This window comes from Bombus impatiens, unplaced genomic scaffold, assembly GCF_000188095.3.
Source record: "Bombus impatiens unplaced genomic scaffold, BIMP_2.2 scf_0749, whole genome shotgun sequence".
In the NCBI taxonomy this organism is placed as follows: Eukaryota; Metazoa; Arthropoda; class Insecta; order Hymenoptera; family Apidae; genus Bombus; species Bombus impatiens.
The window spans coordinates 96,343-121,322 of record NT_177168.1 but is presented as its reverse complement, the minus strand read 5'-3'; the positions used below and the strand labels follow the sequence as shown (position 1 = coordinate 121,322).

General features: G+C 35.6%; 5 protein-coding genes and 2 long non-coding RNA genes across 14 annotated transcripts; 4 read left to right on the top strand and 3 right to left on the bottom strand.

Annotated features, from left to right (window-relative positions):
- The first annotated feature begins 4,232 nt into the window (after nucleotides 1-4,232).
- LOC117152173 lies at nucleotides 4,233-24,969 on the top strand. Its single transcript, XR_004462462.1, has 3 exons — nucleotides 4,233-4,242; nucleotides 7,924-7,928; nucleotides 22,006-24,969. It is a non-coding gene; the product is annotated as an uncharacterized LOC117152173 (long non-coding RNA).
- LOC100741154 (sodium/potassium/calcium exchanger 4-like) lies at nucleotides 4,839-7,916 on the bottom strand. 4 transcript variants are annotated; one of them, XM_024370374.2, is made up of 7 exons: nucleotides 7,679-7,783; nucleotides 7,449-7,581; nucleotides 6,767-7,290; nucleotides 6,023-6,245; nucleotides 5,731-5,907; nucleotides 5,322-5,630; nucleotides 4,839-5,188 (listed from the first exon to the last, which is right to left on the bottom strand). In XM_024370374.2, the coding sequence occupies exons 3-7, from the start codon at nucleotides 7,229-7,231 to the stop codon at nucleotides 4,854-4,856; spliced, it is 1,509 nt and encodes a 502-aa protein (XP_024226142.1). In that variant the 5' UTR covers nucleotides 7,232-7,290; nucleotides 7,449-7,581; nucleotides 7,679-7,783; the 3' UTR covers nucleotides 4,839-4,853. The 4 variants fall into 4 exon arrangements, with proteins under 4 accessions (XP_024226142.1, XP_024226141.1, XP_024226139.1 ...); XM_024370373.2 differs by having other exon boundaries at nucleotides 6,767-7,524; nucleotides 7,679-7,795; XM_024370371.2 differs by having other exon boundaries at nucleotides 6,767-7,581.
- LOC100749727 (solute carrier family 35 member B1) lies at nucleotides 8,204-10,185 on the bottom strand. The gene is made up of 2 exons (XM_012390261.3): nucleotides 9,573-10,185; nucleotides 8,204-9,351 (listed from the first exon to the last, which is right to left on the bottom strand). Exons 1-2 carry the CDS (start codon nucleotides 9,957-9,959, stop codon nucleotides 8,773-8,775), a joined length of 966 nt encoding a protein of 321 aa, XP_012245684.1. The 5' UTR covers nucleotides 9,960-10,185; the 3' UTR covers nucleotides 8,204-8,772.
- Nucleotides 10,469-12,454, top strand: LOC100749607 (formylglycine-generating enzyme). 2 transcript variants are annotated; one of them, XM_012390260.3, is made up of 5 exons: nucleotides 10,472-10,971; nucleotides 11,130-11,639; nucleotides 11,714-11,885; nucleotides 11,952-12,138; nucleotides 12,237-12,454. In XM_012390260.3, exons 2-5 carry the CDS (start codon nucleotides 11,312-11,314, stop codon nucleotides 12,390-12,392), a joined length of 843 nt encoding a protein of 280 aa, XP_012245683.1. In that variant the 5' UTR covers nucleotides 10,472-10,971; nucleotides 11,130-11,311; the 3' UTR covers nucleotides 12,393-12,454. The 2 variants fall into 2 exon arrangements, with proteins under 2 accessions (XP_003492537.1, XP_012245683.1); XM_003492489.4 differs by having other exon boundaries at nucleotides 10,469-11,639.
- Nucleotides 12,939-14,568, top strand: LOC100749491. Its single transcript, XM_003492488.4, has 4 exons — nucleotides 12,939-13,438; nucleotides 13,515-13,644; nucleotides 13,765-14,096; nucleotides 14,244-14,568. The coding sequence occupies exons 1-4, from the start codon at nucleotides 13,241-13,243 to the stop codon at nucleotides 14,343-14,345; spliced, it is 762 nt and encodes a 253-aa protein (XP_003492536.1). The 5' UTR covers nucleotides 12,939-13,240; the 3' UTR covers nucleotides 14,346-14,568.
- On the top strand, nucleotides 14,759-19,018 carry LOC112213548. 2 transcript variants are annotated; one of them, XR_004462461.1, is made up of 3 exons: nucleotides 14,760-15,704; nucleotides 15,800-16,815; nucleotides 18,606-19,018. It is a non-coding gene; the product is annotated as an uncharacterized LOC112213548 (long non-coding RNA). The 2 variants fall into 2 exon arrangements; XR_004462460.1 differs by having other exon boundaries at nucleotides 14,759-16,815.
- Nucleotides 17,321-22,890, bottom strand: LOC100741032 (fatty acyl-CoA reductase wat). 3 transcript variants are annotated; one of them, XM_003492502.4, is made up of 9 exons: nucleotides 22,752-22,890; nucleotides 20,524-20,906; nucleotides 19,884-20,132; nucleotides 19,547-19,692; nucleotides 19,315-19,424; nucleotides 18,790-18,985; nucleotides 18,356-18,613; nucleotides 17,938-18,195; nucleotides 17,339-17,845 (listed from the first exon to the last, which is right to left on the bottom strand). In XM_003492502.4, exons 2-9 carry the CDS (start codon nucleotides 20,842-20,844, stop codon nucleotides 17,734-17,736), a joined length of 1,650 nt encoding a protein of 549 aa, XP_003492550.1. In that variant the 5' UTR covers nucleotides 20,845-20,906; nucleotides 22,752-22,890; the 3' UTR covers nucleotides 17,339-17,733. The 3 variants fall into 3 exon arrangements, with proteins under 3 accessions (XP_024226150.1, XP_003492550.1, XP_033178918.1); XM_024370382.2 differs by lacking the exon at nucleotides 22,752-22,890 and having other exon boundaries at nucleotides 17,321-17,845; nucleotides 20,524-20,928; XM_033323027.1 differs by lacking the exon at nucleotides 18,356-18,613.
- Nucleotides 24,970-24,980: the final 11 nt, after the last annotated feature.

Below are 24,980 nucleotides of genomic sequence, written 5' to 3'. Positions count from 1 at the left end.
ACTGCCGAGCAACGGCGTTTGGATCCTTCTCGATGCTTCCAAAGAATATACAACATACTTTTGACAGAAACTGCCTAGCAACGACGATTGGACAACTTCTCGATGCCTCCAGAGAGCATATAACAAACAAATGCAGTCGTATAGCAAAAAAAGATTTTCATCAGATATTCATTCGTGTGATCGCCTTGGAAAGTGATACATCGAGCAATTTACCGAGTGTCTCAGCAATCGTATTTTTGTGTTTAAAATTATTCTACGCATAGTAAAGAGTTATCCCGTTGACCGTGGAGTCGTTAGAACCCCAGAACATTGTTAAAATTGCATCTTGCGGGTCTAAACACCACGGTTGTTCGTTAAACTTTGTAAAAGTCATTTTTATACCTGTAAATATAATCTCTGTTGTACAAAACGATGGCTAATTCAAACGAAGAACTGTCACGCGCCCTAAATTCTAACGATAACCCGACAGATATAAATGCTATGATGTGTAATCTTATTATTCATTAAACTCAACTTTGTTAATCTTATTATTCATTAAACTCAACATTCATAATATTTTGTAAAATCTTGTATATACGCGTAAATATAATCTCTGTTTTGTAAAACGATGGCTAATTCAAACGAAGAATCGTTACGCGCCTTAAATTCTAATGTTAATCCGACATATATATATTTCATAATTATACAATTCAAACTGCGCTACACTGTCGTTAATTCAAGACGCCTGATTACTCTTACGCTAAGATTACACGGGCGTTTTACACGCCGTATGTTGCACATCGCATTTTCTCCATCGAAGTGGGATCTTGGCTTTATGAGTGTTTTACGTACATTTGACACGTTGCACGATACACACTGATACTAAATATTGTGTCGCAATGCCAGCTTGTTTCGTTTTCCGCATGCGACACGCAACAGACAGCGTTTGGCGAGCATGTCAGAACGTGTTCCACGTCTGAATAGTCAGTTGCATTTAAACACACAATTCGATCTATGTTGTCCGTTCGTCGTTACGCAGAAGACAACACTTTGTTGCTACCTAATTAGACAACCACCCTTCGTCGTTCTTTGTCCATTATGTTATGATTTTATATTCCACTGGGCGATAGATCCCTCCAGTGAACCAGAAAATGTCCTAAATCTGGAGATTCGAAAAGTTTGGAATAGTTTCTTAAATTCTGTTTTATGCTCTGAATCGACGAAGGCGACAACTCTCCATGATGTAGCTAAACCTTGCTTTAGGGAACAAAAAAATTATTGCTTTGACGCCATATTGACTTCTAACCATGATTCGTCCAATGAACAGAGTCGCTGGCTATAGATAGAAGCACGTAGTTGGCGACCATTTTGGAGTTGTGAATCAAATGCTCCTAACCGCATATGTTTTGTATATGTTTAATTTTTCGTCTCAACAATGCTTCAAGTTACCTGCAGGTAATAGTTATCCCGGTGCATTCGAAGAGTTTAGTTGTGTTTTTAGAGCCAGGTTCTTTCTTCAAATTCTTTCTTGTTTCGTTTCGTTTCTTCTATCTTGTCTTTCTTTTTTCGCGTTTTTTATTTTGTTTTGCTCTGTTTTTTGTTTCTTCGTGTTTTAACTTTTATTTTATTACGTTTCCTTTAAAAATAATGGCCATAACAAAATAGAATTTATATAGCTTAACCGCCTCAAAAGAAGCAGCTGTCATTTATTTGGTTGCGAGAGAATAGTCCTTTACGTAGCAGTAAACAGTGGCGCAAACTTCGAAAGCTGATGATTATTGCTGACATAAATTTATGACTCAGAACCGCAGGGACCGAATAATTTCGATGTCCCATTAACGGCGTCAAATATAGACAATATGTAAATACGATTAACCCATTTCTTCATCAAATCTGTTTGCCTTTGGATAAGGCGATCAAGTAAGCGTTGAGTTGGACTTATATATTTTTTGCTTTGGGTAGTTCTTATATACTTCAATTAATACATATAGAAGGAAGCTAAATAGATGGCAGAGAAAGAACTGGATGCGAAGAGAAGGCCGCATTGACAACGATGACTTTGCTATGCCGTCTATGCGAACTTCTGTGGTGGCGATATTACAAAGTGCATCAAATCGATGTCATACAAACATTAATGGAAGCAATTCGCAGGCAATGTGTTTTTCAATAAGGGAAGTGGAAATGGAACACGTTTCGATGCTCACCAGTATCGACCAATCAGAATATGGCTAGAAGCCCGTATGACTTTAAAGTAACCTGTCAAATACGCTAAAAATGCTTGACTTGATATACGTATAACTTTTGAACCAGAGTATTCCACATCTTAAGACTTGATTTTAGGTCAAAATACCTCGAAAACAACAAGATTACAAAAAAGATATCAATAATTTTTACGTCCTATTAGATATTAATAATTTAACAATTTATTTAAGTTTATCCAATTATCACCTTTTTGTGTGTCACTTAATAGTTTTTGGCGTACAGAATCCAAAACTTTAATAGTTTGTGAGGCCGGTTTATTAAAAAATAAACAAGCCTTAATTTTAGAAATTCAGCGGTTCAAAAATTATACGTGCAGAAATTTGACAGTACAATCGTGTATTTCACAGATTGCTTTAACTGCATATTGGCTTCTGTCCATGATTCGTCCAGTGAATAGAGTCACTGGTTGTAGACAGAAACACGTGGGTGGCGGCCACTTTGCGGCCGAATTTTGAATCGTGGATATTGGATTAGGTTTGAGTTAATCTTTATTCTCAGGACGCCGTAAAGCAACCGATTACGGTAGTCTGTACGGTCATCTGTGCGGATCAATCAGATGATGAATAGCCGTCGACATGGCGTCATACTAATCTGTAAAATGCGCTAAAAACGCTCAACTTTGTACACGCATAGCTTTTGAACCAGGGTATTCCTAAAGGTAAGACTTGTATTCTTAAATTCTACGCGTCAAAGACTATTAGGTCATGATGTGTATGCTTCAAAAACATACAAACGTCTTCTTGCATTGCCTTTTCCACCTCCCCTCCCCCCGACAACAGGGTGCCGACGACCTTCTCCAGGAACCGAGGGTCCATGCTCTCCGTTAAGGGAGGCGCCCATGGATGGAGTTTGTTCAATACCATCTTGTAAGGGCGCCCAAATCCTTCCCTAGGCTCACTTCAACTATGTATCTCCGCGCACATCATAAACGGAAGAAACTCTGATCGGGACACGATAGGAAACAATTGCATCTACTTAAAGTCGTTCCAATCACCTTATTATCTCTAATTCTAATGCAAACCCGACATATATATAACGTATATATTGTGTATAACTTACATATTGTAACGTCATCTACTTCCGTTGAACGGTAAGCGGGTAGTGGCTCATAAAAACGGCCTGAAAGTGGAGCAGTAGTATTTGTTGCTTCGCGTGAGATGGACAGTGCGACGTCCTTCATTGTCTGATCCTCAAGGCCCAAGCACCATTACATAGACCCTCAATAAACCTAAGGCCCCACCATAAATTGACTCTTATTAGTTAGCAGGAACCTTTAATCCTGCAAGTATTTTCGGTTCATGACTGGTACTTGATACAGTCCTTAGGTTTATTGCACGTTCTTACAAATTACGGAGAAAGCGGATATTTGTCTAACGAAAAAACAGGCTTTTCCCATTAACAATGTCGCCCATGAGCCACGTTGGTAGGAGGCTCTCCTATCTTCATCCCTAACGTTGGTCATAACCAATGGGCATCGCGGATCGTTACCCTCGCTTTCTTCATACAACAAAGACGCCCACTCCGAGCTTTCTCCAGTAATCACACAAGGACGAACTTCACTTGTTCTCATAACTACAGGGTAGTCACTTCATCTCTATACTTGTTCTCACGACTACAGTCAACTTGTGCTCTCAACTTCATCTCTATACTTGATCTCTAGACTTGTTCCACAGTAACAATCAAGTAACAGTTGAAGCTCATCAGTAACAGCTAAAACTAGCTCGAGTTAAAACACAGTTCAAGGAACAGCAAGAGTCAGAAATCAAGTCAAGAGAATCGACAACTCGAAGACAGCCAATCGACAGAAGATACATCATCACAGTCATCAACACGAAACGAGTCTCAGGTCGTACTCATTCGTAGTTTGTCATTCCACATACGTAGCCTTGTATCGCTTGAAGTTATTGGATCGTTGAAAATATATATTAACCTGTTAATATCAGCGTTATATTCATTCAACCACCCTTATTATCTGAACCGAAATAGGGGATCGAACGATTCGTGGCGTCGATTAGTCAAATCGTAACGGGAATTTACGACTCCCGTTTGCGCGCTTCTTCGAGATCGCGTCTCCCCGCGAATGGTCGAAAGTTCAGTATTCGCAACGCTGTTACACAGATTATGTTCGCTGCTCTCCATTTTGCGCTCATCGTAATTTGACGAAAAAAACAAAAACAGAGTCACTCATTGATTCTCGAAAATATTTTTATCATCACATATAATTGTTATTAGTCATTTCCAATTCGTTCGTACAGACCTTCTCTTGTTTTATTCTTTACTGATATTCGCAGCTGCCTGTCGCATCTTCGATTTTTAAGCATCACCACTGATAAATTTCGATCATCTACGTGAATATTGAGAAACGTAGAAGGTCATTGATAACCATGAAAGAAGCCGCACTAGATAATATACAGAAGATACTTCCGGTTTCAGAAAATTTTTTGCGTTTCTACATCAACAAGATTAAGGAGATTATCGGGATTGTCGAAATTGTCAAGATTGCTCAAATTAACGAGGTGAATGAGATGATGAACAAATTTAACGATTATAATTTGATAGGACAGAGAATGGGCAAACAAATTATACGAACTGTGCAGAATATGCGAAATCAATCAATATAATTCATCGATATGAGGACACATTGGTAAATTTACAAAAAAGAAAACGTTCAATTCTACGAGAATGGCAAATATTAAAAATATTGTGTATAACACCAGACATATGATTCCTACTTTTTTGTTTAATTTAAAATTGAAACATGCTATAACTGTATAAAGAACTACTATGCAAACAACTGTTGTAAGTACACTGTAGGATATAGCTCCTGATACGATCTCCACGTCTTTTCCTTTCATTAGACAACTTATTGTCCACGGTAAGCCCAAGCAAAGTAAAATGTCGAGAATATTTGCCCCCAACGTATTGCTCATCGCCATATTTCCGTCCCCTAGATGTATATGAAACATTCAATATTTCATATCGCCAATCAGTGATTTGATTCATTAAAGTGTAACAAATGTAACAACAGAATAAACAAGAAATTTTGATACAAAAGAAATAAAAAAAACAATTAATCTTACCTTGTCTGGCTAAAATCACGATGGACGCAAGCTCCGGCATATTTCCACCAGCGGCTAGAAATGTAAGACCCATAATGGAATCCGGGATATCTATTGTATCACCGACAACCGTCGTCATCCAAGAAACCAAATAAGAAGATATTCCGATCCAAATCACGCACATAATGAATGTCAATGGATACCAGCGTTTCAATCGTTCGATCCTGACATCTGGTATCGTTACATATAGCAAAAATTTCAATGGCCAACCAAACATAAACCAACATTTTGCAATCATAGTTCGTTCCCTTGGCCAAGTAAATAAATATTCTGCAAATAAATATACAGAAACGATACATACATACAATATGCCTATGCTTCTCATCCGCTTCGCATATACATATACACAGATACTTATGTACATGCATACCAGAAACAGAACGTTCCAGCGATTTGTCCAAATTTTCTAGAACATTTTCGAGATCACGCTGTTGGCTTTCCAATTTTTTAATATCTACGTTCTTGCTAGGATTGACTGCAACAACATCATCTGGAGAGCGCAGTTTGTAGGAGCCATTACGAGGCAACTTCTCTCCAACGTTAGACACTATAATTAATCGCAACGAATTGTTACTTCATATCTCTCTTATTCGACTCGCAATATTTTCTCAAAACGGATAAACAAACAAAGGAAATTAGTTGAGAAAGAGAATGTTACTTACACTTTGCCGCGGATTTAGAATTAAAAGGAGCGATTTTACCGCAACACCGCCAAATACCTTTGCCACAAAAGAGCAAGATTAGGTAAATGCACAACAACATTATCAAAATCATGGCTTCGTACCAATGAATCCGACGATCCCACATTATTGCTACCAATGCTCCAATAGATACCACATACATTGCACAGTCTCGTGACAATATTCGCCATTCTAACGGTATCGCCTGAGTCGAAAAGAATAAAAGACGAATTAGAAATTGCGTTTTTTGAAACAACCGTTTCCTTTCAATTCTTCAAACTTCAAGGATAGAGATACACGTGAATAGGAAACAAAAAAGATAATCAAGAAAAAACTAATCGTGTAACGTTAACAAGGTCAATGGAAGATAAGTAAAAGAGATAGGTATTCGATACGATCGATCTAAATATACATACTTAAAGAGAATGCTTATCATCTTTTATCTAAAAGTCTGTATCGTTATAAGAAGATTGAATGGGTAAGATAATTTATTTGCCAATGCATTCGCCAAAAATTATTTTCGTATATGTATACGCATATTATATCTATGCATATATATAAGATATAGATATGAGTACAATCGCGCGTAAATTGTGCGATAGATGTTAACATCATATTGGCATCCATATAGCGGATCACTTTACTTTTAGTTATCGTTCATTCTCGTAATCATCTAACAACAATTTTCAACTATATGTGTATTTTTAAATATGTGCGTGTACTTACGCAAAGAGTCGTTAACGCTCCGCAGGCCGGAGTTGCAAACGTGTCGAATACGGCGCTACCGACAACAGTACCAACACCAAGATCCGACTCGGTTAGGAACGTTCCAATTATATTCACGAATAATTCGGGGAAGGAACTGCTCATAGCAAGAAACGTTGCTCCAGCAACATCGGTGCTTATGTTCATACTGACGCATATGCAGTCGATAGCCGGTAATAGATAATCATGGCAAACAAATGCTGTCAATAGAAAACAATATAATCCGAGAAAGGTATGCAACACTACGGCCCCGTGACGACGTTCTTTGTATGTGAACAAATCCTCGGGAAAATCAAATATAGAACGATCCGTGCAATTAATTTCTTTCTCTTCTTCCTTTTCTTCCATCCTAAGAGATACGAATGATTCTTGTCCATCGCTTCTCGTTGCTTGCTTCGCAACCACCTTATTTTTAATGGTTAGCATCGGTTGATTTATGTCACGTGCTTCGGCGATTCCATTCGGCAAGTAAGTCGAGAACGTTTCTAAAAGTGAAAAATTTCTTTCTCTTCCTCCAGGTAGAGGATATATTTTAAATGGAAATAACAAACAATATAGTCGTGTAAAATTCTCTGAAAACCTTAATCTAGAATTGATACGCGCATGCCTCTTTGAATATTTGAGCGCGCCAACTTGTGCGTACATCGAGACAATTGATATTTTCAGAAAATTCCTCTCTTCTATCGTTCCCCCTTTGAATTACGCGCTATCCAGTTCCACTGATGATTTGATGTTCGTAAAGAAGGCAAACAGACGAATGTTGCAAAGAAAAAAGGCTATTTAAACGTATACTATTATACGCGTATATCGATCAAATTGACAACTATATGTATGCATCAAATTAACTACTCTAATTGTAAATTTACCACTTACCGTTTCCAAGTAGCGCGTAAGAGGCTGGCGACCATATCGATAGCACAGTGATACACGCGTAACTTTTTAACAACCATATATTCATCTCGTCTTTCATGTACTCTTCCAATGTTCTCTTACGATCTATGTATATTGTTTCTCAATACTACTTTTTGAAAAGTAGTCTGCGCATTTATGTTACATTACGTTCAACTGATTACACTCCCTTCCTAAAGCTCATTCAAACGCCGTTATTATCTATTTAGCCATCGTCGACGTTGTCGTCAGTATCGATAACAGTAACGAAATCCGATTTTAAAACCACTTTATACGCTCAGCTATGCGCGAAGTAGTTAGCTTCTTTAATTAAACTAAACATTTTTTAACTAAGACATACTTACCTCGCCACATCGACTTACATATACATATGTAAAGATATGCATGTTGCTCTCTATATAAATTGGCAAAAATATTTCAGTCAGAAATGACAGTAAAATGATTAATTATACATACGACTAGGAAGAATAAATATACTAAATCGTATATCAAATGATTGTATTTGTCCTTTATTTCATAATCGATTTCTTTTTTATCACGTACACTAATAATCACGATACTGATCGTATTTTTCCCCGTAAATGACGTTTACGAATGATATGATTAGTAAAAAGAATTTGTAAAAATTACAAGTAATCGAATGAGATTGATGTAAGGAGATAAAACCAAAGAAATACATACGTGAAACGCTATGCGTGCAAATGCATGCTATTTCGATCGACATAACGCATATATACATACGAACCCTAAACATACTGCGCGCATCAAACATACATGTATAATATACATGTCCATAGAAACGAATATATGTGTACATATTCGTAAAGGTATAGTATATCAAAATCTATCGAACGTTCGTTTGAAATATTTCATTCATAAGTACAAAACCGTACAATGAGCGAAACCAGGAAGCCACGATACACACATATTTGTCTACGGTGTAATGTTCCTAAACTCGTATTTCATCATAACATGACGAATATATAAGTCTCAGAATTCGAAATCATTTTCTATTCAAAGAGTCAGGATCTCTCAGATAACGTGCTCGCGTTCGTTTGCTACTTTGTTACATCTTTTCTAGTAGACTTGTCTTTACCATACATAGCATCTAGAAACAATCCCGCAAATACTATAAACGTGCCCAGCCATTGCCTAAAGATCAAACTATTACCAAAGATAAGTATTGAACCTAAGACTGTAAAGAATTTTCTAGTTGTAGTTATAATGGAGCATGGCAATGGACCGAATTCCGCAACGGTAAGAAATATAAAATATTGTCCAAATGCTCCTGCTACAGAAAAGGTAGCAATGTGCCATATAATAAAAGGGTATCTATGTAGAAACTGAATAAATTCGACAAGTTCTCCAGAGGCTATGATGACAATGCCGCTAAAGATCGCAGACCAGCCATTCATATTCAACATCATATGACCAGACTTGGAATTGTGTTCAGCTCTCATTCTTTCCTGCACAGCGCTAGTTAGACCATCCATCGTTAATGAAAGTAATAACAGTAATTCTCCAAAGGCAGTTTGTCCCTCGGAATGCTTTTTCAATGGATTGACATCCTTGTACATAAACAAAGCTACACCAATGACTACTAAGAACACAAACAAGTACTTTCTAACTGGATATACCTGCAAGATAATGTATTTGATTGTTAGAAATCATGTATAAGATATATAAATATATGATTGTTAATTGTGAAAAACAAAGTATCACAAAAAACGACAAACAAAAAATCATACATATATATACAATAATACAAGTTCCACAAATCTTTTCCTGAAATAATAATACAAGGTAGACGATTATATATCTATGAACGATACATCAATAAAAAAAAGAAACAAAATACCTTGTTCCCCAGCAGTACACCGAGTATCATTACCGGAATTGGTTTACCGGCTTTTCCAATCACTTGTGTTGGATAACTAACAAATTGTAATGCCATATTACTGCATACCATAGCAAGCAAATAAGTGAGGGCAGAGAGTGCGTAATAAGTTTTCGGAGTAGTGTCCTCGCCCTGTTTCATGATCGTTAATAAACTAGTCTTAGCAAATAAATAATTAATTAGACACTGGAAGAAAACTAAAGTAAACATATACGTAAATTTTTCACTGTTTTTTTCATCTCCATATTGTCCTCGTGTGATCTTCTCTTGCAACATGCCAAAATGAAAATAACATACAAAAATACCGATAGCGCAAAACAAGAGTTTGAAACGTTTTGAAGAAGCCATTATAGCTATATTAGTATAGCGTCGATATATTGGAATAACTAATTTTGCTATACTGTTACTCTTTCGGTCATTAGCCGATGTCACGATGAACAGAAAAATCTTCGAGACATTCTATACATACATAAATGACAGATAAATAATACGTGGCATTTAACGATAGGTTATGTTCCACGTAAATTACACATATGTAAGCAGAAGGGGAATGGCTATAAAAGTATGAGAGAGATGAGTGCGTACATGAGAACTGAGAGCAGCAACATAGAAATCGGGCGTTCGTTAGACAAAGATAGGGAATCCTCTTCTCAAAGCACCATCTTTTAGAATGGGCTATAAACCTAATAAGCTAGGTTAACTATAATGTGTGCATACCAAAAAAAAAAAAATAAATAAATATGTGCCTATCTACGCATTCGCACGTCAATATCGACGTATCGATATCAATTCATCTATGAACAACATTCTAAATCCATTTCTGTATACTAATCCACGATCATATAAACAAGTCTTGACACTCACTAGGGAAAACCGAAAATTGAATCGTGCCTAATTGTGAAAAATCAACATGAAAATTTAACAAAGACCACGATCTTTCAAGACAAACGGAGATGAGTAAAGTAATCTGTCATTGTCTGAGAGATTTAAAGAATTTCTCGCATGCGCGGAACGTAACTTTTTTGTCTTCCACATTAATTTTTTACAACTAATCACGACTCAATCTTCAGACGGTTTTCTCCAGGCTTCGGTATATAGAGACATCTATTTATACATAAGATCGTGTACTAAACTATTAAAGTTAAACAAAAACTGACTCAGGCCAGCTAGGGATTTTCTGCTGCTTATTGCAGTGTACCTATTTCACGACGACAGAAACTACGATTGCCACATCCTATCATGGACTTATACACACAGTATATATCTTTTATGTTTATTTCTTTACGTTTATTATAGTGGAAGTATTTCGTGAAAGATGATGACTTTTGGTCGCAATATTTGTCGAATCTCGAATTTATAGGTATTTGTGTTTTTTACAATCACAATTAACCAATTTATCGATTTTGCATGCATCAATACCCTAAAGTCATAAAATGAGAAGTTCGATAAGGACAACTTGGCAAAAGTCAACGGTGTTGTTTGTTTTCGCAAGCATAATTATTACATTATGTTCTATAGCGGCATGCTTCAAAACAGATAATTCAAATAAAGAATCTCTTCAATGTGGTGGTTGTAGCTTTAGCAGACAAACCATCATAAAAACACAATATAAGAAAGAAACAGAAGATTACTGTCCAGCAACCAATGATCTTCATATTTATGAAAAGACTACTGTCAATCGTATAGATCGTTTAAAAAACATGGCTAAGATAGAGGCGGGCACCTTCACGATTGGTACAAACGAACCTGTGTTTGTCGCAGATGGCGAAGGTCCGAAACAACAAATATATCTACATAGTTTTTATATAGACAAGATGGAAGTGAGTAATCGTGATTTTGCAAAATTTGTCAGCGTAACCAATTATCGGACAGAAGCTGAAAAATTTGGAGATTCGTTCGTATTTGAAGGTCTGTTAGATGAAAAAGTTCGAGCAAACGTAACGCTCGTTGTTGCTCGAGCTCCTTGGTGGTTACAAGTAAAAGATGCAAATTGGCAACAGCCAGAGGGTCCAACCTCTGATATTAAGAGTACGTTTATCTGTTTTTTCGATTGCTCGAAATTATAAGTTGGAGGTAAAAAGAAATAAAATTAAATAATCCAGATAGAATGGATCATCCCGTTGTTCATGTATCATGGAACGACGCTATTGCCTATTGCGAATGGTTAGGAAAAAGATTGCCGACCGAAGCCGAATGGGAAGTTGCTTGTCGGGGCGGACTGTCAGATAAGCTGTACCCATGGGGTAATAACTTGATTCCAAATGGTCGATACAGGTGAATAAAGTTGTATAAAGAATTATTTAAAATTAAAATAATCCATCAAATTAAAATAATCTGCAGAGCAAATACGTGGCAAGGTGATTTTCCAAGTAATAATACTAAAGAAGATAAATACGAAAGCACATCACCTGTTACAGAATTCCCGCCAAATAAGTATGGATTACGTAATATGATAGGAAATGTTTGGGAATGGACATTTGATTGGTGGACGACCGAAACCAGAACACGAGGCGGGCCTAATAATCCTGTATATATGAATTACTTACGCCTATCTTTTTTATTTGTTTTTTCTTTGTTTTTAAGTATAACCGGCAATTATTTTTATAACGTGAAACATATTTCCAGAGTGGCCCATCTCGTGGCACGGACAAAGTGAAAAAAGGCGGTTCTTATCTCTGTCACAAGAGCTATTGTTTTCGATATAGATGCGCTGCTCGGAGCCAAAATACTCCAGATACAACGGCTGGAAATCTTGGTTTTAGATGTGCATTATCAACTTAATTTTAATCGAAAAAAGAATTAATCGGTTTTTTTAATAAATGTTATTTAATCATCTCATATTATATCATGTTTTTTCTTTTTTAACTTAATATAATGTCGTTTAAAAACAGAAGGTAGCTTTTGTAAAAATGGCAAAAAATTATAATACACGTACTATATTTCCAATGCGTGTATAGATAAAATCATTGGAAGACAGTTTGACAAGGAAGATGTTCCCAGCCGTTTTCGTTATTGCGATTTGTGTACGGTCGTTAAAAGTATAGAAATTGTAAATATTTGCAATTTCTTTATTATATATTATGTCAGAGAAGAATTTCCTCTCTGGTTATAGCAAAAGTCAGTCAATTTGTTTATTCGTGTATCCATGATTTGCTTCCTTTTCTATAGAGAAACATGAAAGTTTCTAACCAGTAAAAGTTAAAATAATTGCTCACTCTTCCTGTTTTTCAGTTCTTTCCACAACGTTATAACATAACTCTATTTACTCCGGATCGTTTCGACTATCATCGGCATTCATCGGTTTGTTTCGGTTAAGTTCATTTAAAATTTCGGGCGTCGGCTTGTGATGGACGACGATTATTAAAACTGTGTTGCCTTGTGTTCACTTTTATAACTGAATCGATTGAAACTTTTAACAATTATAATAGTAAGTTATCATCGGAAGAAATTCATATGTATCGAAATAATATTGCAACGAGAAATTGATGATATCATGGAAAACAGTGAAACAAATATTTATAAACTAACCTTCCCTGTTACAGTGTAAAACACGGGGTGTAATTTCAAAACATCGTTTTAAGCATTTATTAGAAATTGTAAGGAAAAGAAACTATCGTATTCACTGTAAAATGAATTACGGAAAAAAATCTCCTAGCATGGGTACACCATCGGTATACTCGCACGTTACTACACGTAGCAGCGCAAATTTAAAATCTTCACGATCAATGCGTAGTGTTAAAACACGTTGGTATCAAAAACCAATTTTAACGCATTCGCATTTACTTAATATTCAAAGAGGCGCTGTGTTTACAGCTATATTTGCATTGGTAGGTATGTAATTCATTGACAATGTTCAAAATTTATATTCTATCATTCATGTAAATGGTGTTTTTCTTTTTTTAGTGTTTAGCCATTTTTACCATTTGTACGTCTATATTTGATCTTTATTGTCTTTACGAAGCTGCGCCAGGTTCAACCCATTATGGCTACTATGTAATATCCTATGAATTTGTTTATGTGGGCAATCGGCATGGTTAGTAAGATATAGGACATTGAAATTTGATTGTATATATAAGTTCGATAGAAAGGAAAAATATTTATTTATATATATCATTACAGCTTTTTTAAATTTTACCTTGATATTTCATTTCAGTACGTAACGCTCTTGTTGTTTTTGCTTTGTTCTCTATGCTTGGTGGAGTAGTAGTGTTTGCAACATCTGTGATGTTGATAACTGCTTTAAGAAAAGAATATGAAAAGAAGATGGTACCATGGCTCTACAGTTTTGCAGCTTTCACTGTTTTCAGATTTCTTGCTTTTATCTTCTTCAGTATAGTAAACGACATGATATTTGCTTATAATATTACAATGTGTATTTTGTGGATGACATTCATTTGTTTTTCCATTTACGGATGGTTAATAGTATATTCTTTATATGTGGAATTATGCGATCTTACAAGACTAGAAGATTTAGCTCACTTAAGAGTAAGTTTCTTTATTTAAACATCTGAGAAAGACTTTTTCATTCCTCTTTCCTGTTACTGTTGATTTGTTATCTTATTGTCATTTATCTAAATTATTTGTTTTTTTTCCGTATGATATCGCCGATTGACAATTTTTATTTTATTTTAGATTGGGACCATGCAATCATTGAATGCATCAACTACGCAGTCCATCGCTGGTTCTCGTCCAACAACACCACATAGCGCGGTATCAGCACTGCCTGTGAATTAAGGCAGGAAAATTTGAATGATCTCTACATTCCATCAAGTTGTGACAGTGTCATTATTTTCGTTTCATCAATATGAATAAACACCTTACATGGAAATGGAAAGGATACGAGACGAGGAAGCTGGATATATGTACACGTACATATATGGTGTTAAGATACTTGTTTAGCGCAAAGCGTAATATATATATATATATATATATATATAAGCGTATATATATACATTAATTCGTCCGATAACATTGGGATTCCGTCCAAAACTATAATAAAGCACGAGTTTTTAAGAGTAGAAACTCGCACGCTTGTATAAATATTAACTTAGTAACTATTTGTAACCATATTTAATTTTTGTTATAATTAACACTTTTTTGCTAATAAAATTTGGATAAACTTTTAAACCCAAATTCATTATTAATCTGTCGTTAGTATATGTTCAATTATTTATTATTATCCATTTATATCGTCAATAATTTATTATCCTTACATAAATCGTTATTTGAGCTTCACTTAAAGGATAAACTAGTTTTTAATCGATTTTATATGTGTATCATATCACAGTTGCTACAGTTTCATGTGTTAATTATATTATTTTTATTATATTACGTCAACAAATAGAGTAAAATGAACTAAAATACGTAGTTACACAAAGAAACGAAAAATTTTTCCCGAATTTTGATCGTCCTTCATTAAAAGTGCAATCGTGATTCCATTGTAATTAATCGTCAGCGGATGATCGAGCCAATGCAGTTTCAGTATACATACGTAACAACGTATGAAAAAGTGAATATGCAAAGTAAATAGTTCTTCCAAGAAGGTTTAAGAGAAATATACCGATTGCTGTGATTAGCTTCAGAAGTACCCCAAATGTAGCCGTCAATATATACATGGCAATTGCAAGGCACATTTTTTATAAAAGCCATTAATTACTACTACACATATATATGTGTGTGTATGTATATATATGTATATATATATACACATACATGTTATATGTGTTTGTAAAGAATAAAGGAAAAACGGGAAAACCAATATATATCGAATATAATTAAAAACGAGATTTCGATAATCAATTGTTAACGTAGTAATATATATATATACATTTCCTGTACAAATTATCAGGTGTATCATATTTAATATGTTTCTTATCAACATAAAATTTATTTTATTTTAGACTGTGTGTGCACGCGAACATGAACGCGCATGTTGTTTAAATTGGCGTGTACTTTAGCCTGTTACGTGCTATGTGCACTGCAGATTATTGACATTATGTATAGTGCTAAAATATAATGCCAGTTACCCAGATTCAATGTAAAGAATGTAGTCGTCATTTGCGTTTAATAATTTTGATACAGCAATATAATTGGGTAAAAAGAAAATGTTTCATACTAATACCAAAGAGAAAATTTCTCTGCTAATACGTGTAGTATATACATACATATGTGTATACTTATTTATGTAGGTGGAAGGAAATTTGTTATTTGATAACAATGTTTCATGAAACTTGCGTTACCAGTTCATTTATAATAGAACAAAAACGAACTTAAATGATGATTTGCGAAGATCTAAAACATAACCGTTATACGAAATTATAATTATACAAGTAAGTATGAATTCAAATATGTCGACGTGTGCATGTCTTGATCTTCATGTACTTCATATTTTACATCGATATTTTCCTAGCGAAACTTGAATCTTCCTTTCGAGATGGTAAAGCACCTGATGGTAAAGATGGTAACACAATGTCAAAATACTGTAGTTGATACATGTCAATCTGTTTGTTCTCGATTCTGATTTTTAGTAAATATTGATATTTAAAATATTTATTTAAGCTACTGTTGATATATGTACCCACCTGTGTCTTGATGCGTCAACATAGTGTAAACATATTTGTTAATATTATTGTCGTAGTTAATATTTGTATATCATTCTGATGTATCTTTCGATTAGTTTTTCCAGGAATCCTGTATTTTCTATAAATATATCATGTTAATACTAATTTTCCCAATTTTTTATCGGGGATAGGAAGTGGTGAGACAGAGAAAAGAGAAAGGGGAGGCGGGAGAGAAAAAAGATAAGTAAGTGGGGGAGAAGTAAGAAATATGATTGTATGCTCATATGCATGATTGATTCGGTATAACTCGTTTGTAAAAATGACGCGTGTTTTATTATGCATAGATATTTCACTGTCAAACCGTCTATCTTCGTTTAGCTTTTTTCTTACATAGTATTAAAGGTAGATATTAAATTGTGTCAAACAGCGAGACATACATACTTATAGTAGAATACAGACTGTTGGATGGACGTGAAATATGTAATATTAACAAGAATGGTCTAGAATTTTTCGGCATGACATTCGGAGCGACGACTCAGGAGAGATAGGTAACTGAAGAGGAGTTAATGATGCAAGAGAAAGAAAGTGGATAAAACAGGTGATTTAGGAAGAAAACATTTCAGAAGTAAATGGTGGAAATAATGGTAAGCAGGAACCAGTTGAGTGATTTAAAGTGAAAAAAACAAAAGTTCCATTTAAGTTCGGATATGTGTATGTACTTATGTATGGTTAAAGGTTGGATATACATTTGTGTGTGTGAGGGGAGGGGCGTGTGTCTGCGGTAGAACTGAAGCGCAATAGTGTTTGGAAATAAAGGAAGAATAAATGTGAAGTACGAGCTGGAGAATCCTATGCGCGAATTGTATATTTATCGAGTAACGTTAAACGCGATGCGTTTCAAACCGATTACGATTGACTAGTCGTCGCAAGAGGCAAGAGAATAAGTAAATCGAGTCAGTTATGATTTTTGATGGAGAGAAAATTGTTGTTTTTATTACAATTGGAAGTTTAAAGTATAGCAACATGTTTTATATATGTATAAAACATGTTTGAAATTGGACGGTGTTTGCCCCAACAAAAAATATATCCTATAGGAACATTCGTGGAAAAGGAAAAAGAAAAAGAAAAGGAGGGAAAAAGATTGAGAAATGGAAGGAATTATATTGTATTTCATCATTTCCTTACAAACTTCTCGAACGCGGTTCATACATATTAAGTTGGAGTTACTAAGTGGTGGTTTTATGATCATCTCGAATCGAATAAACGCGAATACGCGGCGATAGAACTATATAGTACTTTGGTCAGTTTTCCACTATGTTCTTCCTTCTTCTCTGCTTCCTTCTCTATTCTTCCGAGCTGTTCAGAAAATCAGCAAGGTAACCTCACTTTCGATCACAAACACGAGACCAAGATCATCTCGATGAACTTGATTCAAGAACGACACTTAATTCTGAACCAACTTCGAACTTCGAACGAAGTCATATTTATGTGTATCTGACGCGCATTACCGCGTGCATTACCGCGCGTTTATTTCCTCTCATCACACACGTAAAGCATATTTGTTACGCAAATTGAGGTATACAATTTCGAAAAAGAAGAGATAAAGTTAACCAACATATTCGCAATAGAGCATAACCGAGGATTAGTTTTACCACTTGATGAGTCCAGTATAATCTGTAAAGCAAACATTCAACAATGATATAATATACATCATCATTAGGATTCAGCAGGAAAAAAAAAGAGCGGGACTGATACATTTGGCTCACCTTTGCCACTTGATACGTGCTTTTGGAAGAGTGTCTAGCGGATCTTTTATCAGATACATACGAATTCCACGTATATATGTCCGAAAATATTGGTCCCAGTCAATATCGGTGATATCGCATGCAAAATTTTCACGGTCTTCCTCTGTCATCTTATTTAGTAACTCCTTAATATTATCATTCGAAAACTTCCATTCGTGGATAGAAAAGTAGTTAAGTACATCCATAAATTTGTGTATCTTTTTATAGATTTTTAACATCCTTTGAGAAAATATTTCAAGATATATATAAATATTAAGTTCATAATAGAGAGAAGAAGAGGAAGAATTAGTGTCATAGAATTGAAACAGAAGAGAATAAAAAATCATATGAAAAAAAAGTATAGAAAGAAAGAGAGGGAGGGGGAAGAGAGAGAAATTACCTCGGTTGTTTTCCCAAACAGAGCGTGACGGTGTCGATCAAGAGTGCCGGTAATAAATGTAACAAGTAAACATACATAAGATGAATTATCCTATGTTTGTTATTTCGGAAACTATAGTACCATATGGCTCTGCTAGTGGGAAACTCAAGCCCGTATTTTTCGGATAAAAGTTTCAATTGATCGTATGTTATAGGATTATCTTTTGAAACATAATTGTAAACGGGTATGTCATTTTCCCTTTCTTTGGTAGTTGCAGATCTGTGCATAAAAAATGTGCGTGAAAAATAAAATAAAAATAAGGCAAAGGTAAAGCATGCGTGAAAAGAAATAGAAATAAGAGAGAAAAGAAACAGGAAAAGATAAAAGTTAAGATTAAGGATCAAAAAGTGTTGAAAGAGTGGAGAAAGATACAAGTTTTGACCGGTGAATCTTACTTTCGACGATTCGCGACATCCCACGCGCAAGCTATTAAGGCATTTACTGTTAAATCTCCAGGAACAACATTGGCTTCTATGGATCCATCGCAATGAATCGATCGTAAGACCCCGGTACCAGCCCCAGCTGCAACACCTGTTGGTCCGTACAAGTTGTCGATCCATCCTCGCACCGGTTCTTGGTATGTTGATATCACTGAAAATTCCATCAAATGTCCAATCAAATTAATTTTTATGTACATTTGACCGACATATACCCCTGCCCCAACCCTCTTTCCTTTTTTGCTCTCACACTTTCTCGCTTTCTCTTTTATTTATCATCTTCCAATCTGTTTTTATATAGTACGTTGTTGTTTTTGCTTTGTTGCCGTTCTCAAATCAAATTTTTTCTCCTGTCCCGTTAATCTCATGAAACGGGAAATGAGTTGAAAGAGTCAACGAGAAAATGTTTGATATCGTTAGAATAGATAAGCTATAGAAATAAAATTAGGTAAAGCTATAGAGATTCCTAAGACTTCTACTAACCAATACCGGGACGAAATATTCCAACAGGCAAATCACCGGCCTGTTTCACAATGATACCTTCTGCTACTGCTTTTGTGTATGTGTACGTGTTCGGCCATGCACCTAATAATCTGCAGCAACATAATATAGTCGAGTTATTGGGACAAGAGTAAGCAGAATAGAAATAATTAGACGGAATGTAATTTTGATTGACTTAAATTCGAATTAATTTTGCTGGAAAAAAATTGCTTACCGTGGAGTTATTTCCTCGATCAATTTCTCATCCATATATTCAACGATAGTTGCCAACTTGTCTCCGTCAATCGGTGCTTCGTACACCTTTTCTTCGATATGAGTTCGCGTACAATTGGCATATGCTGTCGATACGTGGATGAACGCCTGAAAGTTCCGTTTATTATTACGGAACAGCTTACTATTAGCGAATTTAAGCAATTATAATTATAATTAGAATTATAAGATGCATTTAAGCAATTATAATTATAATTATAATTATAACATGCATTTAAGCAATTATAATTATAATTACTTAAATTCGTACAATATACGTAAAAGTATACATGTGCATGTACCTTTAAATATGAAATTTCCCTACAAAGATCCATTACATCTTTTGGACTACGAACATTAATGGGTACGGCAAGTTTCATCTTCTCGTCAAATCTGACCGTTGCCGCAACATGAAAGACGATTGAGACTTCTCTCGTAATCGTTTGCCTGTCCGCGGGAGATATCCCAAGACCTGGCTGACCGCAATCTCCGGCTATAGCAACGATTTGATGCCGAAATTTTGGTCGCTTCTCTTTTACTTTGTCAAAGAGCTAAACAAAAAGTAAATTAGTAATCGGATGTGATCAATTGTCATACTAGTTTTAACGTAGAGATTCATTTAGCGGTTGATTTGTAGAGGTTCGCTTCGGTAGCGAGAGGATAATATGGTAGAGGAGATGGAGTAAGTAGGGTAAGGCAGCAAGAAAAAAAAGAAGAGAGTTGCGAGATATCGGTGGTCGACCGAGTGACTCGAGAGCGGCATGTCGAGGGAAAGCGAGTTCGTGTTATGATCGATCCGTAGTGCCGGAAGCAAAAGTAGAGCTAGAGAAATTCGTAGGATCGGAATTTGTTTGCTCGAAAAGAAAAGAGAAAGAAAGAAGAAATTCGACAGAACTCGGAAAAGATTGAAAAGAAAGCTGGAGAAAAAATAAGAATTCTTACCGGATCGTCAAAGATTTCCTCGATACGTTGATGCATATCTTTCCCTTTCTTCGGACGTACCAACAAATAGATGAACGAGATCCCAGGACATTCTCGGAGAAGCTTCTCTATTAAAAGTTTGCCGACGAATCCAGTACCGCCAGTGATGAAGATGCTTTGCCCATTGTAGAACTGTTGAATCGGGCTGAGATTCGACTGTTCCAAAATCAAATCGCAACGATCACTTTGAACCAAATGTTCCGTCGGATTGTCGTTCAATTTGCAACCATTATCCAATACTCTCGCTTCTTGGCCACATGGTTCCACCAGAACTTCCACCATCGCGTTGTTCGTGTTCGCTGCGTTTGCTGCGTGACGTTTCCAAGTTAATAGTACAGCAACAACTGAAGAAAACGAAGCAAATAAAGGAGCAAATAAAGTACGGTATACCGCATCAACTACATGCCAATCTGAAATGAATACCGTTCCTCTTTCACACAACTGTTCGTACTTTTGCGATAGTTAGTCAGAGAGAAACTGCGTACATCACCGCGTCATAGAGTGAAAGTTGATCGTGAACTTGGTCGCGGCGTCTTTTACTATGTTCCAAATTCAAATCGAAAGGCTACTATCGACAGTCTGTGCTCGTTGTTCGACTATGAAAGATGCTTTGCTATATATTATATTTACCCTGCTGTTCTACATGTCAGGGAGGAATAGCCAAAAATTTCGTTACAACGACATTTATTTTGTTTGCTTTTTCACTCGATTTTTCGAATCGCTAACGAGTTGGCTTCCAGGATGGATTTCAAAAGAGCCGAAATGGTGATAAAACTTATGAAATTGTCAATATGTTAATATGTTAGCAAATTACCACGCAGAAAGCATAATAGTACGGAAGAACGCGACTACATAGATTCGATATTTGCATAACGGCGGCAAAGTCCTTTTCCTTGTACTTCGAATCTCAGACACACAACCCCCCCGCCCCCCTACCATTTCTACATTTTACGTCTAACCTAACCCCACTCCTAGCTTATCTTTAGCCGGCCAAGTCCATCTTACAGGTTGAACGGCGGAAGTCTTCTTTTCGCGAACTACCAAAATTTTGTGTTTGCAAAGATCGCGGCGATCTTCAAATTTCACAAATTTCTCCCGTTCGAATACAGAAAGTGCTACACCCGATGTTTTGCAAATTGTCAACATTATTCGAACGTTGTGTCCAATGTATTACGTAAGTACTAGCGGCACGGATGCTGCGAGAGTAACCTTTATAAAACAGCAGAATCTTCCGTTAAATACACTGTTCGATACGAAGAATTCAAAAAACCACGATTCTTCGTCGCTGTAAAAAGGCGAACTAGTCTGCGTTATTGTGGATTCACCGAATTCTTATACGATATTTTCATATGATTAATCGTTACGTCGGACTGTCACAACAACTATGCTACTTGTATAATTTTTTATGCGATATATACATTTGAACGAACGAACAGACACGAGTGCTATGCTCGACACGAATTTTAACTGGTGACGAACTCACGGTGAATGTCTGACGAAGAAAGTTGTGGACTGACATAGATCGAAGCCGATTCATTAATTCAAGAAAATTATTTGCTATATTAATACATCGTACACATCTTACACATATCGTGCACACGCGAGTTTCACCCTTTCGCTGTACCCTATTCGCGACTCACCTCTACCTTAACTTCTGTCTCTCTCTTTTAATATTCGAATGGAAATTTACATTAGAAATATATGAAAGTTTGTTCAACGACCGTGTAAAATAAAAATTATATTAATTATATGCATATACACTAATGAAGAATGATTAAAAAGAAAGGAAAAGCCGATTGCAATTTCTACTCGACACACGCGTTTATCGCTACCGCCTATCTGAATGGAATGTAATGATGAATTCGACGAATCTCGTTCGAAAATTCCGTCAACGATACAAATCAAACAATACGAAACATTTTTCAATGAATCAACGATCTGAATAATGTAAATTAATTCTACATTTGTAGTTTACATCATATCGGATTATTCAGATAACTTTTGCACAATTTCACTGACCTTATCTGATGTTCCGTGAGAGAGTAACGTCCACGCAACACTTTTAAGGTATGAAAGAAATCATTAGCCATCAAACGAATATCGTTAATCGAGCAAGGAATAGCCACAAGCGAAGAAAAGAACGAACGAATGTACGAACGAGCGGAAGAACAAACAAACACTAGATATACCTTGGAAACTTTCTCCTAGTCCGAATCTACCGATCCTTCTCCTCTTATGCCACCTCAAGCCTTTTGCAAGCGATACACCTCAGAATTGTCACTCGTGCCGTCGTCAGTCTTACTTTTCCTTTCTTCTCCTTCTACTCTGCTTCGTTCAGTGCCCCTCCTCTTTACCCTTTGGCTCTCTTTCCCCTTCCTTGATCGCTCAATCATACTCGACCCCCCATCAACCACCTCATTTCTATCACATTATTTCGTCCCTCATTTTTCTTAGTTTTCCTTTGCTTCTTTTCTCCTATTAAGTTATTTCTTCGATCTGTGATTTTCTGATTGATTGTCCTATACTCTCGTCATATGTGCTCTATAATTTAACGAGTTTAATAAAATTCTATTTATGAAATCGGAGGTAAGTAATTTGTCGGTTATTTTAAATAGCTAAAATCGAAATTGGATAGAACGAGAACTTCAAGCGACGCGAGCAACCTATGTTTCTTGTTAAAAGATCGACGATAGGAAAAGAGAAAGGCGAGAAAGCAAGAAGATAGATAGATAGAAGAAGAGAATTTCGGTCGTTTCAAGTATTTAAAGCATCTGAAGAAGTATCGGAATCGCGTATCTTGACTTGTTTTAAAATAATTTGGCCGATAATCGAACGGACGTTCGCAAAACTAGACGTTTCGATTACGACACATTCGTCAGCAAACAATCTTTGCAAGTATGGCAAAATTCGTCTGTTCGAATTCTGTGCTTGAACAAATAATATCCCGTTTAAACGTATACTACCGTTATAAGGTCATGAATCTGCTTTTGAATATATTCGTATACCATTGGCATATTTTTAAACGTATCATGCTCTATTTATGTATATGACTATTTCACGTGAAATAGATGGCGAGAAGCAAACACGTCACAATTTCTTTACGCTTATTGATTTATTGTAATTGTCAGCATGTTTTCTCACATACGACGTATGCTATGGCAACCGGATTTATATGTACGTTTCTGGGAAAAATTAATAACCTCCTATTAGAAGTACTGTTTTTAATGCTAATAGTTAATAATTAATAATTTATGATTATACAACCTTTATCTGCATATATACGTATGCATATTTATAATCTATTTCTATTTCTGTACAAAAATATATAAGAACGGAAGTACAATTAAAATGTATACATATAAGTATAGAAAAGGCGTGAGTTATATAAAAACGATTTGCTTATAACGAACCGCGGAAAGATAAAATTCGTTGTTGCTTGCAGCGAATTGTAGTAGAAGCACGAATCTTTGCGTTACTGTAAGTTTTAAGCGAACTTTGTTTCGCAATAAATAAACAAATTAACAATGATGTAAACATTTTTTCAAGTATATAATTTATCATGCTAATTCGAATATACTTATGAAAAAACGCCACTTTTTCTAACATTTATGAGATTGATTTACTAAAATCGCGTATCTTTCCACGCAAGGATGTATGTATAATGCATATAGTTTAAACGTCACATGAACATCAGAAGTAACTTGTTTGCAGCTAGATACGTCAGTGATTAGCACATTTATTATTAATTCTAGGATTTGTATCGATAAAAAGTTGTAGATCATGTAACGTTACCAATGCATGTTGTATTTATATTGAATTCTAATAAATGTCATGAGTTCGTGCAGCACCTTTTTCTTCTCTCCTTTTCTTATAGCAACGTTTACATCAATCATATATAATAACGGAATATTTTAAATATTAATTACTAAAATGTATATAATCTTTTTCAGAATTATATTATTATATGGACGGAATATTGCTTGGGTTTTAATATTAAAATGATTTTTCATAGAAGACATTCGCAAGGTCACTTAAAACAAGGCACACAAACGTCCATTATGTAAGATTATTCCTATAGGTTTAAAATTTCAGATACGTAGGTACTTACTTTGTGGTTAATGAGTGTGTATGTGCGTGAATGCGCACATCGGATGGAGGGAAAGAAGTATGAGTAAGTAAGCGAGCAAGTGAGAGAGATGGAATCCGAAGGAGATGGTACGCGTGGGTGTAAATGCACGCTCGTGTATGTCTTTAAAGAAATAACAGCAGAGATGGAACAACATAAAAGAGAATGAAAGAGGAATGTGTTTGTGTATGTAATGTACACGGAACAAACAAAACGTCAGCTCGAAGTCGATATTTGCTGAGTATGGATAATCGTAAGAATGTGCTTCGTAAAAAAAAAAAGAAAAAAAAGA